Genomic DNA, 13,795 nt, shown 5'->3' with positions numbered 1-13,795 from the left:
AGGAACACAATTTGCATCTCTTACAAATGCAGGGAAAGTGCCAGAAAACAGAGAAGAGCAAAACAGGGTTCATGAGAGAGCACTGCCTGCAAAGAGCAGTGAAGAGGGGAGATGTGACTGGTAATGGGATTTATTGCAGATGGCAGGAATGGTGAAGAACAATATTTTGGTTTCAGAGACTATTAGAGTGAAAGGAGAAGACCAAGGAAAATATCCCTACTTTATCTGGGAGAGTGGGGTAGATGAGAATAGTTGTTGAGAAAATGGATGACGTGTGAGAGGGGACACTATGAACTATGGAAGAAGGAAAGCCCAGAGAAAGGAAGATATTTCAGAAGCCCTGGAATGGAACACATCATATTAAGATCAGATGAAACAGAGATGTTGAAGAAAACTGGATGACATCCTTGCATGTGACAGGGTAGTAAGAGGTGTAGTCAATAAAGCTACCGGATGCAGTGGATTTATAAAAGATATTTGTGAATAGTTTGTCTCCTGAGATGGAGACAAAGATCCAGAAAAGGGGGAAAGAAATGTCAGAAGTCGTCTGTGAACCTGAGGGTGTGGTGGAAGTTAGTAACGAAAGTGATACAATGGACAAGTTCCACACGGGAGCCAAAGGCAGCACCTATGTAATCATTTATGAAGATGAGAGAACATTGGGGAGTTTCTGCCATTGTAAGTTTGGAACAAGGACAATTTCACATAACCAATGGAAAGACAGGTGCAGCTGGGGTCCATTTGTGTCCATGGTGATATCTTTGATTTGTAGATGGTAAGAGGAAGACCCACCCATCCTGGGCATTCTCTTTTCCTCCCTTTCATCAGGCAAAATGTACAATAGCATAGAAGTGCAGGCTCAAGGACAGGTTCCGTCCCATTGGTATAAGACTACATTACAACAAGATGGACCCTTGATCTCACAACCTACCTTACAATGGCCTTGCACCTCCCTGTGTGCCTACGCTACGCTTTCTCTATAATTATAGCATTATGTTCTGAATTCTGTTATTGCTTTTCCCTTGTACTACCTTAATGCACTGATGTGTTGAAATGGTCTACATGGATGACTTGTAAAGCAAAGTATTTCACTATACCTTGCTACATGGACAAGGACAAACTGAGTTAGCAAGAGAAATATAAGAGCAAGGTCTGAAAGTTGGATAATAATAAGAATATTGGCAGGTGTGGAAATTGTTTGAGTCTTTGTTCAAGAAAGAAGCTGAGGGCCCTAAGACCTTCCTGATGTATGATGGAGGTATATACAGAATGGACATCAATGGTGATGATCAGGCGGTCGTGGGCAGGGAATTGGAAGTTGCCAAAATAGTGGAGGGACCAATAGGCCCCTAATGTAGGTGGAAGGGAATGGATAAGGTGAAGCAGGAATGCAATTGGCAAGGAAGTTTCGAGGGAGTGCAGAAAAACTTACCGTGTTCCAAATATTGAACCATAGGATTTCTGCATAATTACATAGTGGATTTTTGGATTTCGGCTGTTCTGAATGCCTTTTACCATTCAAATTACCTCAATAAATGAAGCAGTTCATGGTTGCATGCACAAAGACCAAGCAGCATGGCCCAATAAATGGCAAATAACATTATGTTACAAATCTGCCAGGAAGTAGCTATCTCTAACCAGCTGCTTCAATATTCAATTGTATTGCCATCACTGAGTACCTAACATGTATTGCCAATGGGCAGGATCTCTTCTGAACGTGTGGCTTCAAACATCTGTTTCTACATGAATAGATAAGAGTATTTCTAGAAATTCAATTGAGTTAAAATTAACGGTAAATATTTTCAAATGATCTACTGTGCATATTGCAGTTCATGTAAAATTGTACAGGACTTTGAATATTGTGTGCAATTTTGTTGTTTACATCTAAAGTAGGATGGATTTCCCTGGGTTTGGATATACTTGTCTTAGTGCTGGTGCAACAAAAAAAATAGTGGAGGAATTCCTTGGATAGGAGGATGATCCTATGAGGGATAAATTAATACTCTATGAAGTATGGAAGAACAAGAGATGACCTGATTGAAATAGAAAAAGGAATTAAGCTCTTGGGACAGAACATTAAAACAAATCCTTTAATTATTTAAGCTATTTAGACTGTCCTACTTGACCTCCTGAGATGTTCCTAACAATCTTCTTCCATCCCAGTTCTTTTGGCCCCAGCAGCTTCTTATACCTGGGTCTAGACAAGGGGTTCCCAACTTTTTGAATGCTATGGATCCCTACCATTGACTGAGGGTTTTGTGGACCCCAGGTTGGGAATCCCTGGTCTAGACTTTCTGTTAAGGTAGCATTGTAAGTATTGTCCTTTTAGATCACAATTAACATTGCCTTGTTTATTTCCATGTCAATTTCAACACTGGAGATTTTAGTCTTGCAGCCTTTGGAGATGGACTAAATGACTGACAGCAAATTTGGAATTCCCACATTAACTTGTGTGTAAACAAGCAATCTAAGTTGTCAGTTTCCCAATCACTGCTACCTCAAATTCTGGGCCAATAATATATTTCATACGTGGTTACAAAATGCTCCATCATTAGCAGAAAGCTAAGTTCTATTAACGTGATAATGCTTGACCACTTTATTCCAAAGAAGTGATAAGTACTGGTTGGAGACATATGATAAGTAGTGCTTGGCAATATTACCCTGTTTGGATGTTCTTTACGTTCTGAAGAGTGTGAATCAGACAACATTAGTGTGATGCAGAATGCTAGTTCTTACTGTTATCAAGAGGTTAAAGCTCACAATAGTAGGTCTGGAATATCACAAGTGGAAATACATGGCTACAGAATAAATTGCAATGCACTTGGTATGATTTTTTTAGTACTTGTGTATAAATATTTTAATTCATGTTTGGACATGCATTGTAATTCAACGATTAAATTTAAAGTAAGACTAACAGAGAGTAATGGCAAACCAATTTTATCTTAATTATGGAGTGTATCTTCACTTTGTACAAGACTTAACCTGTTGAATTCAATTACCCCTTTTCCAAATGCATTCTGAAATAATTGATTCAAAAACATTAGGAATAAACTTTTCATATAGATGAATTTATAAAGACTAAAATATTGAATTATTTTCACTTAATGGGATTTTAAAAACACCTGTTTGCCACCAAAATGTTGACCACACACATTCTCAATTATTCTCCATGCTAATAAACAGTTCAGTATTCTCAGTTAGCATCCTTTTAAAACTCACCATCCTACCAAGTGTACTTTGGTCCCATTTAAATATACATTCACCAACCACTTATTTAAACAGCATGTAATCCCTCTATCCTTACAAGCACTTCACCTCCAACATCCATTTCATGTCCAATGTGCTATAATTTATTGTCACCTACCAAATTTCTGCCAATTTTTAAACTAAAACAATCAAGCATTTGTTTCTGTTGCAACACTAAAGTAGCTTATCATAGTTCTCCACCATTTTCCAGTGGGACTGCCTTTACCCATTCTATCTCATCTATTCACCTGTAGCCAGAAAATCTCCAACAGTGGCTTTTCCTCAAGCTCAAGTTTAAGTATCATTCAACCATACATAAGTATAGCCAAACAAAATAGCATTCTTCTGCGGCCAAGCTGAAAAACACATTACCTACAGCACACAGCACAAATAGTACATATGGTTATGACAGCAGAAAAGCATATAGTCACAAAGAAAAAAAATATATAGGCCAAGTATAGATTGATGGCAAGTTGTCCCAGTCCAGTTTGTTCTTCCATTGAGCGTACACCTGAGGGCACTGGAGGATTTCACTGATGGGAGAGGCCAGTCCCCAACACAGTATTGATTCCAGTGTACCCACAGATGCCTTTGCTCTCTTCTCCACCACCTCTGGCATGTCCTCTGCTGGGCGGTTGCAACAGGTGACACCACGGCATGAGGACCTTATCCACACAACAACCGAAGCAATGCAGCTCCCCCTTCATTGGTCTTTCCTATGCCCCAGTGAATCAGACTCATAGTATTCTACATGTCCAATGTCCAACAGGAGCATGTGATGGCAAGCAGAACACTCAAGACAATAACTCGAACCGTTTGTTGGATTGTGCACTGCCTTGCCACTGATTGTGCTTTTCTCCCTTTATGAGGTATTTTATCTTGGTTAGCATGGACAATTTAGGCTAAAGGGCCTCTTTCCATGCTGTATGACCCAATGAAGTGCCCATCATTTTCCAAAAGATGCAGCCTCTTTTTCTGATAGTTATAACCTTAAAGTTCCTGTATAAATTTAGCCAATCTCTTTTACTGCCTTTTGTATTGCCTTTTTATCCTTTCTAGAAAATGGACCACAAATAATTGAGATTTAACCCAACTCTGCTGTGCTGTGCAACCCTCCTGACACCTAAGTTAACAATCTGATGGCACGGTAAAATTAAAAAGTGTCACAATTATAAAATAATCGAATAGTTTTTGTTGCAATATCTATAATTAAAAGGGAGAGCAGTGTAGGACTGAACACCGGACAAAGAAATAAGAGTAGATTAACTTGTGTGTTTCCTTTTTCTGTTGCTATGCATCGTCGGAGAATCCTTACCCAGCCCCGTGGACTGCATTTCCCCACCTGTAGGCCGCGCTGTTATCTTCTACTAAGGGGCGTTGTGTTCTTCTGGGGCTTGACGCCTGGCTCGCGGGCGCGCGCTCCGGGGGTCTCACCGAACTCGGGAGCCCGCGCACGGCGCGCGCCCTCGGGGGGTGGCGCGCACACGTACACAGACCCAAAGTTTGAGCGTGAGAGGGGGGGAAAAGACGGTGCAGGACCATAAATCGTGCGCTCTCTCGGCTGCAGGAGATGTTGCAAAAGCTTCGCTGAGAAGCCGAATTTGACCAAGTCGGTGGCAGCTGAGCTTTTGATGCTGCACTGGGAGGGAATCTGCAGAGGAGACCAGCGGCTTTCTAGAACGGTGCAGTTTGCTGTTGCTCTCTCTCTCGTGGTTGGGTCTCCCTGGGGGGCACCGCTCAACCTCTTGGATGAACACGGCCAGGTCGCTTATTTTATAGTTGCTCTGGGTGCGTTGAACTAACGAGTGATGTACAAAGCCAGCATAAAGTCGACGCTCTCTGGGAAATACATCGCGCTGCTTCTGTTTATGTGCTGCCCACTTTTCGGAGAGATTTCCACAGGTAAGAATTTTGAAGGCGGACCGGAGAATTTAGTTTGTAGAGGTGAAAAAATGCATTACTTAACTCGAAACTGCAACTTGGAACATTTCAAATCAGAACCATTGAGAATTTAGTTCACAATAGCGTTTAAGCCTCTTTACAATAACTTTTTTTTAAAAAAGTAAAACTTGAGTGGTGTGCAGCTAACTTTGCAAAATATTTGCACGGAGAAACTATGTTTTTTTCCCCCCTCTCTTCCCCCTTTATGTGTTCCCAGCAAACAATGCTGAAATAGGTAAACTCGAATAAACTTCTCATTTCCTGTCTGCTTTGACGAATCCACGTTTGGGATCGGGAAACATCGCGCTTCATGTTAACAAGCAATACAATTGTTTTTAGAGGTTACTAAACTCAGTGATTAACATTTGACCCTTGTTTGTGAGTTATAGTTTTTCCAGATTTCCGTTTGGTACATGCAAGTCTTCTTTTGGATTAGGCTGCTGATGCATTTTTTTCAAAAACAAAAATGTGGTTGCGAAAGTTTTAAGTACCTGAGGGATAAGGTGATTACATTCATTCGAGGCTAATTTTGGTCGAACGATTTCCTGTATTTTATTTAACTTTGCAGACGTTGAAGTGGAATTAATAGCATTGGAATTGGGAGTTCAGGAAAGTGTGTTGGGGGGAGGGCAGCTTTCAACGTAGTGTTTAGGAGCATCGTCTTGTGTGCCACGGTTAAAAGAATAATTTGAGTTTGGTGTGTATTGGAGACATTGGATGGAAGGGGACCTAATTTAATTAGATACATGTGCTTTCTAGCCTGATGGTTAGAAATGAAAATTACACTGCACTATTTCTGTCCGGGTATTCGCTGAACGATGTTGCAGATTAGGTTGCGCGTGTTACTCCCGTTGCATATTTAGAGCGATGTCTTCCTGAGGAATTCTTTGTCGGTCCCTCTAATCCATTTTCTTCTCAATGGGAGGTGACAGATGCTTACGTTTCCTGTTGTTCAAAGGCAAATTTCCTGGGCTCTGCCATTTGGTGGGGAGTCAAACGCTGTGAAGATAATGCTGTTTAGATGGAGTTTATTTTCAGTTGGCTTTTTTACAGCCTGCTTTTGAACGCACGGCGATAAGGCTGCGTGTGTCCTCTTGCTGTGAAGAAAAGCGCCCTGAAAAGAGACGAGATACAGTACTGATTCTTTAAAATTTTATATACCGTATATATTGCAATCTCAAGTATTTCTTTTGATCCGCCTATAAGAATGGATGGTGATATTCTAGCAGGGTGCATGTGTATGCTTTCACTTAAACTTAACCCTTTCAGACAATGTTGGAATGCTAAACATTTCAGGCAGCATCCATGCAGCTGTACATCAAATCCTGAATCGGGAACATATGAACTTTCTGAATTTCTGTTTTACTGTTAGTTGGGTCAGGGCAAACGGATTAGTTAAGATGCATCAGAGCCTTGTATTTCAATTTAGGTTTTGGTTGGCACAAAAGTTTTTTTTAAAAAAAACACCTGGTTTCTTTTATGACAGTGATCTGGTTTAATGTAGCTTCAAGAGATTAACTAAATTTTGTTATGCCAAGTGGACTTTATGGACTTGCAAGAAGTTTTTTTAATAAAAAAATTATCAGATTGATTGTACTTGTTACACTTAAACGTAGAATAATTTTGGTGTTTACACTTTTTTCCCCCAGAGTATAATATCTTACAATGAACACTTTTCTTCCAACCCAGCCTCCGTTAGACCTGCAAATGGGTGATCTGGAATGCCAGTAGCCGTCTAATAATAGAGAGTGAGAGCCATCTTCACCTAATGGGCAGTTTGCTTCTGTGGTTGTGTATCTCGGGTTTATTTTTCTTTCTGTTATGTTTCACAATGAGAAAGTTGTCTTGTGCACATTACAACTTGACCACCAGTGCAGTGGATGGCCTCCCATTGACTGAAATCACTAGTCTGACTCTTCTCTAATATGAGGTTTTGGCACAACTATAATATCCTTGGAGGCGAAGCTTCAGTCTGGTTAAGCTACCTGGTTTGGAATTGTTGCAATCAGTCCTTGAAACTGTTCTCACACCTGTTCAAATTCTGGAAAGTAAGTTAGACTTTATGTCTGTCAATGTAAGAGCGTGGGGCTGACAGGGATTTTGAACCTGATTTGCCCTTTTGATTATCTTATTCTCATGCACATGTAGTCTTACCTATTGCAAGTGTAAGCGGTGAAAATTAAGCATCCTTTCAACACACTTCCTCAGATTTCCAGAGTTAGAATCCTGGTGCTTAGCAAGTTGTCACTGCCGTAGTACATGTGACAATAATAAATTCCAGTTACATCTCACTGTAATGTTTTACATTTTCTGGATCGTGCCAAATGTTTCATGCTGCTGAAAACTTTTCACTAGTAATATTTAGAATCTCATTTAGAACCATCAGGGAGGAGGTACAGAAGCCTGAAAGCACACACTCAACTCCTTCCCCTCTGCCACCTGAATCTGAATGGGCATTGAATCCGTGAAGACTACTTCACTACTTTGCATTACTTTTTAAATTATTATATATTTACTGTAACTCAGCTATGCACTGCTGCCGCATAACAGATTTCACCACATGTACCAGTGATATTAAATCTGATTCTGACAACATCACTGACTGTAGGCAGCGCGGCGCACGGCAGCAGCGGCCTTTTGGATCTGGTGCTACTTTAATTTAGTTTTTAAATTTAATTTTAAGGCACAATTAGGGTTTAGGGCAATGGATAACAGAGTGACTATCGCTAGATACTGCTACAATACAGAGTTTCCCCAAAAACAAACCTTCATGAAGATCTGCTGGGTAGTTTGCACGACCTCGGCTTGCTGACGGAATCAGGTGACTGGAGTTGGGGGCATCGTAAGCGGTGTGTGTGGAAGCAAGGTGAGCGGACAAGAGTCCGTGCCAGGCTCAAAGCAAGCCCTAGCCGGCTGGCCCTCCTGTCCATTCTGCTCTCCAATGGACATTAAATTAGACTACATCTGTAGCAACGAAATACTCGGCAGGAGTACAGAAACGGATGGAATCCCAGGCACCGGATGTTACAGGTTTTTCCCCCAAGCCACTGGACTACCAACCTACTGCCCTCTGCTGTGCCTATTGTCTTGTTTATTATTTATTGTAATGCCTGCACTGTTCTGTGCACTTTATGCAGTCCTGGGTAGGTCTGTAGTCTAGTGTAGTTTTTGTGTTGGTTTACATAGTTCCGTGTTTTTGCATTGTTCATGTAGCACCATGGTCCTGAAAAACGTTGTCTCATTTTTACTGTGTACTGTACCAGCAGTTATGGTCGAAATGACAATAAAAAAGTGACTTGGTGTATTTAAGGTTGCTTTGGTAGGCCAACATGTGTCTGTCCCCTCGATTACTTGCCTCGAAAGTGTAATGCTTTCTGTTTCAGTAATTGCAAGCAATACTCTGCCTGGTCAGTTAATGCAGATTAAAATCTGGGAGGGTAGAACTCAATTTGAAAATGTTGATTGGAGAAGTTCTGGTTCCCATGTTAACCTAGTAACCTGGAGAAGCTGGCAAGTATTCACATAACTTGCTGCTGCTTATGAGATGCTCAGCTGTACCTATATTTATGGGATATTCAAACTATAGTAATTAAATCTGGATACTCTTCAAATAGTTCAATAAAAATGCTGAGGAATGTATCATAACATTTGTTTAGTTGAGTTACATTTATCAAATATCATCATAATGAATGTTAATTCTCAGTAAATGATTATACACGGTGGTGGTCCTTTGTGTCCCATGGTGACAAGAAACCTGCGCAGGAGAGTTTTGAAAGTGAAAATCCGTTGCACTGGGGCAGTTCCACTCTCTTGACCTGAGAAGTCAGAGTCCGGTGACACAAGCACACATCACAAGCAGGGGGTCTTCCTGGGTTGCAGTTGATGACCGTGACTACTTGTGTGTGCTGTCACGCCCGTCACTCTCCACGGAGTGCTGCCATACCGCCTTCCTGGCTGTTGGATCGCACTGTAGATGAGATGACATCGCAAGCTGGGATGGGCACGTCGTTAACTCACTGGGGTATGAGGCCGCTGGCTGGCCTCATCTTGTTTAGCCCACCTGGGATGTGGCCGCTGTCACACGCAAACAGCTACTTGGAGCCACAAGTGAGAGCTGAGTGTCTGTTCGGGACTAAAGGTGATTGAGCTGCCCCAGAATGGACATGACAAGCCCCTTCACCAGAGGTGCTACCCCTCCCTCGACACCCCATATACCCCAAATTATACGTTGAAATCTGCATTTTATGTACTTGCATGATAGCAACATAGCAATTTTGATTACAATGCTTTGACCAATGGTGACATCCTGAAGGCTGCTTATGAAACTGTTACTTTTAAACGTATTTCTTAGCTGTACTAAATAGTCTGTAATTTCCATTTTGATATGTCTTTGGGCTGATTGAGCAATCTGGCACTTGCGCTGTCTCCTGGGGAATGCAGAGAGATGGAGAGCAGAGTGCGTGGCCATTGTTTCCTAATGGTGGAACGTGAACCCACGATTGGCTTCATTACTCCTCACTGGTTAATATATTGAGCAAGGTTGGAACTGATGAGAGTGAGACAGAAGGTGAGTGGTGTTCAGTGCCTGTGTTCAACCAGTCTGCCTTTCACTGCTGCCAGAGGGAAGTGTAGGATTCTTGGGTTTAATCACCTCAGCGACCCAGTGCATGGCTGTAAGTCTCTTTATGGGGGGACTCCATGGTTTGATGTTTAATATCCTCAGCACTGAACAGTTTCACATCCTTGCTTTTGGAGGATTCTTCGGTTCATGTCCCACATGTTTCTGGTTACTTTTTTTTTCTATTGTGCAATTTGATTGAGATGCTTGAATGTAGGACAGTCCAATACTAGGAATCCTATGAACGTTTATTCTCAGCATTTGTTTATTACTCTTCCTTATATGTTTAACACATTGGAAATGAGAAAGTGTTGACAATGATGGAATAAAGGAGAAAATTACTTTTTCGATGTAATTGCATTATGCACTGAAACAATCTTTCCAACAATTGAAATTAGAAATGCGTGCTTGAATGTTAAAAACCCATCTGCTTGAAAATGTATAAATTTGGCTAATGAAATTTAAAAAACAGACTAATAGTTTTGTATGATTTAATAATGGATAATCTAAATGCAACCTCAGATTTTACAAATTGTATCAGGTAATCTACATTGAAGTTTTAAGTTTAATTAAAATAATAATTGTCCTATGAACATACATAGTTTCAAATGGTAAATTTTAATGAATTTTCTTCTAAATCCAGAATCAGTTGAATGATGCATCGTTTTTAAATTGCAGTGATGACATATTTGTCCTTTTGGTCGGGCCATGAAGAATTATTTGCCTACAAAGAGTTTTCTTAATTTAATGGATCCCATCTGGCAGTATTTAAATCTTTTGTGCTAAAAGGAATGTCAGAAATGAAATATAGGTGGTTTTAAAATTATAAAATGATTTTAAATTTGGTTTCACTGAAGACAAGTCTGTAATACAAGGTTATTAACTTTGATATAAAAGTAAGAATTGGGACACTAAAAGCAATAAATTTTCTGTGGTGATAAAAGCCATTATATATAATCGATGATGAGCTGCTATTATACTTAAATTGGCGTTTCAAGTTCAATTTGTTATCTGTATTATGAATGTTGGTGTTCAAGGCAGTTGTTGATTTGCTTAGGGTATGTCATAAAATCTGGGTGATTTAAATTTCTTAAGATGATTGTAAAATTTCAGATGAATAGGTTAACATTGCATGTTTAGGTGGCACGCACACTTGACACTTTTTTTCAAAAACTCAAATCCTTTAATCATGTAACCACCCACTTCAAACAAAAATGCCCTTTGTATAGTTTTTGAAATCCCTCTTGTTATTTAACTATATTGACTTGACAGGGGAATTGATGATAAAATTACTCTGGACAAAAGGGGAGTATGAGCCTTTAATTGTGGTTCATTGGAAAATTTGTATATTAATGTTCCTGTTCCAATCCAATTTCTGAGAAGTTATACTATCCTAAGCATTCTAGACTGGAGAACTGATTGAAGTAGTTACCTGAATCAAAGCAAACTCTGAAAGGGCATAAGGATATATATTGGAATGTATAATATAAGAATTACTGTTTGAATAATGGAAGAATGTATAATGGATGAATTACTATTTAAATAATATAACGTGTCATGTACATGGCCTTGTCACTTTGGCCATAATCATTCATTCAGGCACTTAAAGCTTCTAAGTAGAAGCTGATGAAATGCATTGTGAATTTGAAAAATTGATCCATCGCTGGCTGCCTTTCAACTGTATGTAGTACATATAATGTGGAATAAAAATGTTCAATGTAGAGTGCACATTGTTTCGGTGAAGGAGTTTGCTTCAGTGCAATATGCACACAAAGCTGGAGGAAATCCCCAGGCCAAGCAGCACCTATGGAAGAGAGTACAGTTGACATTTCGGATAGAGACCCTTCGACAGGCGTTCAGTGCAAGTGGTTTTGTATTGGTTTCATTTTACACGCTGTTAAAAGTGGGATAGCTTATTGGCTAGAGGCCTGAACTACTGATCTAGTGACATCAGTTTGATTCCCATCACTACATCTGAGGAATTCAAGTCATTCAGACTGGGATAAAAATGGTAGTTTTTATAAAGAGTGATTTCTAAAATAAGATTTCCTGGAGCAATTTGTTAAGTGAAACATTAAGTCAGAAATGCTGTACATTTCAGTACGGTACAGCAAATTCTCATGTTTGGAGAGTGGAACAATGAAAAGTGGTTTGGTCCATTGACAACTCTAAGGAGTGAATGGTGTTAATGAAGATTTGTAAATTGAACAATGGTAGTTAGAGAAATTACTCCCAACAGAGTAGTTGGGATATCAGGGAAGTGGTATGATGTTCCTGCAGGATGTGGGAGATCAGGGAATCGCCCAGCATCCCTAATGACTTCCTGTAGGAAGTGTGTTCAGCTGCAGCTCCTGACTGACTTTGTGAAGGAACTAGAGCTGCTGTTGGATGTAGAATTACCCAAGCTGCTGAGAACATCATAGATAAGCATTTCAGTGTGGTGGTCACGCCTACCGGCAGATAGTTGGATGACCAATAGGAGGGTTAAGGGCAAGAGACCGTGCAGACCTTCCTTTGGCTATTCCGCTCATCAGCAGGTATATTGGATACTGGTAGGGTGGATGACTTGCCAGGACACAGCAGCAGCCAGCTGACACTGTGGCTAGTCTACTGTCCAAGGCTCCGAGGAAGGTAAGTCCAGGCCAAGCAACTGTGATGGGAGACTCAAAAGTTAAGGGAACAGACAGCAAATTCTGCGGCTGCCAAAGAGACATTAGGATGGTGTCTGGCCTGCTGAGTGCCATAGATGTGAATGCTTCAGTGGCTGCAGAACCTTCTTGAAGGGAAGGGTGAGCAGCCAGATGTCATGATGCATGTTGGCAACCATGACGTTCGTAGAAGAGGTCCTGTGCACTGAGTACCAGGAAATGGGAAAGATGCTAAAACATGGAACCTCAAAGGTAGTATTCTCTGGATTGCTCCCGGTTATCACTAGTCAGTGCAGGAATAGAAATATTCTCTGGAGTGGCCAAGGGTGAGGAAGATCTGATGTGTTAATTAATTATCAAGGATGCATCTCACCCTAACCGTGGACTTTTTACTCTTCTCCCATCCGGTAGGCGCTACAGGAGCCTCTGCTCCTGCACCTGCAGGCACAGGAAGAGCTTCTTCTCTGAGGCTGTGACCCTGCTGAACCTCACATCACAGAGCTAAGCAGTATTGCACCTATATTGTACTGTCTCAGTACTTTTATATTTGTGTGCTGTAGCACTTGCTTTTTATTCTCAGCTATTTTGTCAATTACACTATTCTTTGCACTTCTGGTTAGATGTTAACTGCATTTAATTTGGCTTTGTATCTGTACTCAGCACAATGACAAAGTTTAAACTAATCTAATCCAAATTATGAGAAGCTAGATAGCTAGAATATTTTTCCCCAGAATTGAAAAGTAACACCAGAGGGGTAAGTTAAAAGGAGGGATGCTTGGCAAATGATTTACCCTGAGAGTAGTCGGTGCCTGGAATGTTCTAGCTCAGGTGGTGGAAGCAAATACAATAGAGACATACAAGAGGCTCCTGGACACATGGATGAGCAGGGAAATAGAAGGATATGTACATTATGTAGACAGATCTCAGCCTGAAATATTGACTGTTTATTCTTCTCCATAGATGCTGCCTGGTCTGCCAAGTTCCCCCAGTTTTGTGTGGACAGAAGGGATTAGTTTAGTTGAGAATTTGATTACTAATTAGACATTCAGTACAAGGTCATGGGCTGATGGGCCTTTTCCCGTGCTGTAGTTTCTGTGTTCTAGTGGGTTGACATTAAAGCTCACTGGTTCTTAATATCGAATGTGGAAGAAAATTGCTCAATTTGGCTTGTATCTGACTCCATACACAACAATGCTGTCGATTCTTAATTACCCTGAAATAGCTTTTTAAGTCACTGAGTTGAGGGGTAATGTAGATTGGACACTAAAGATTCAATAATATCCACATTTTGTGATTGCAGGGGCAGTGTGAGGGTGGATACATCTTAAAATGGCTAATTTTA

The 13,795-nt window shown here is 40.5% G+C and overlaps 1 protein-coding gene across 7 annotated transcripts in view; it reads left to right on the top strand.

Moving 5' to 3' along the window:
- The first annotated feature begins 4,546 nt into the window (after positions 1-4,546).
- The window catches only part of ror2 (receptor tyrosine kinase-like orphan receptor 2), a 280,728-nt gene continuing 271,479 nt past the window's right edge, over positions 4,547-13,795 (top strand). For 2 of the 7 annotated variants that reach the window (XM_059969920.1, XM_059969918.1), the window contains exon 1: positions 4,547-5,148. In XM_059969920.1, the coding sequence (XP_059825903.1) occupies positions 5,055-5,148 (94 nt within the window). In that variant the 5' untranslated portion in view covers positions 4,547-5,054. The remainder of the gene's footprint in view (positions 5,149-13,795) is intronic. The other 5 variants (XM_059969924.1, XM_059969921.1, XM_059969922.1 and 2 more) reach the window with 3 other exon arrangements.

This window comes from Hypanus sabinus, chromosome 5, assembly GCF_030144855.1.
Source record: "Hypanus sabinus isolate sHypSab1 chromosome 5, sHypSab1.hap1, whole genome shotgun sequence".
Taxonomy (NCBI): domain Eukaryota; kingdom Metazoa; phylum Chordata; class Chondrichthyes; order Myliobatiformes; family Dasyatidae; genus Hypanus; species Hypanus sabinus.
This window is presented reverse-complemented; position numbering and strand designations above follow the sequence as displayed.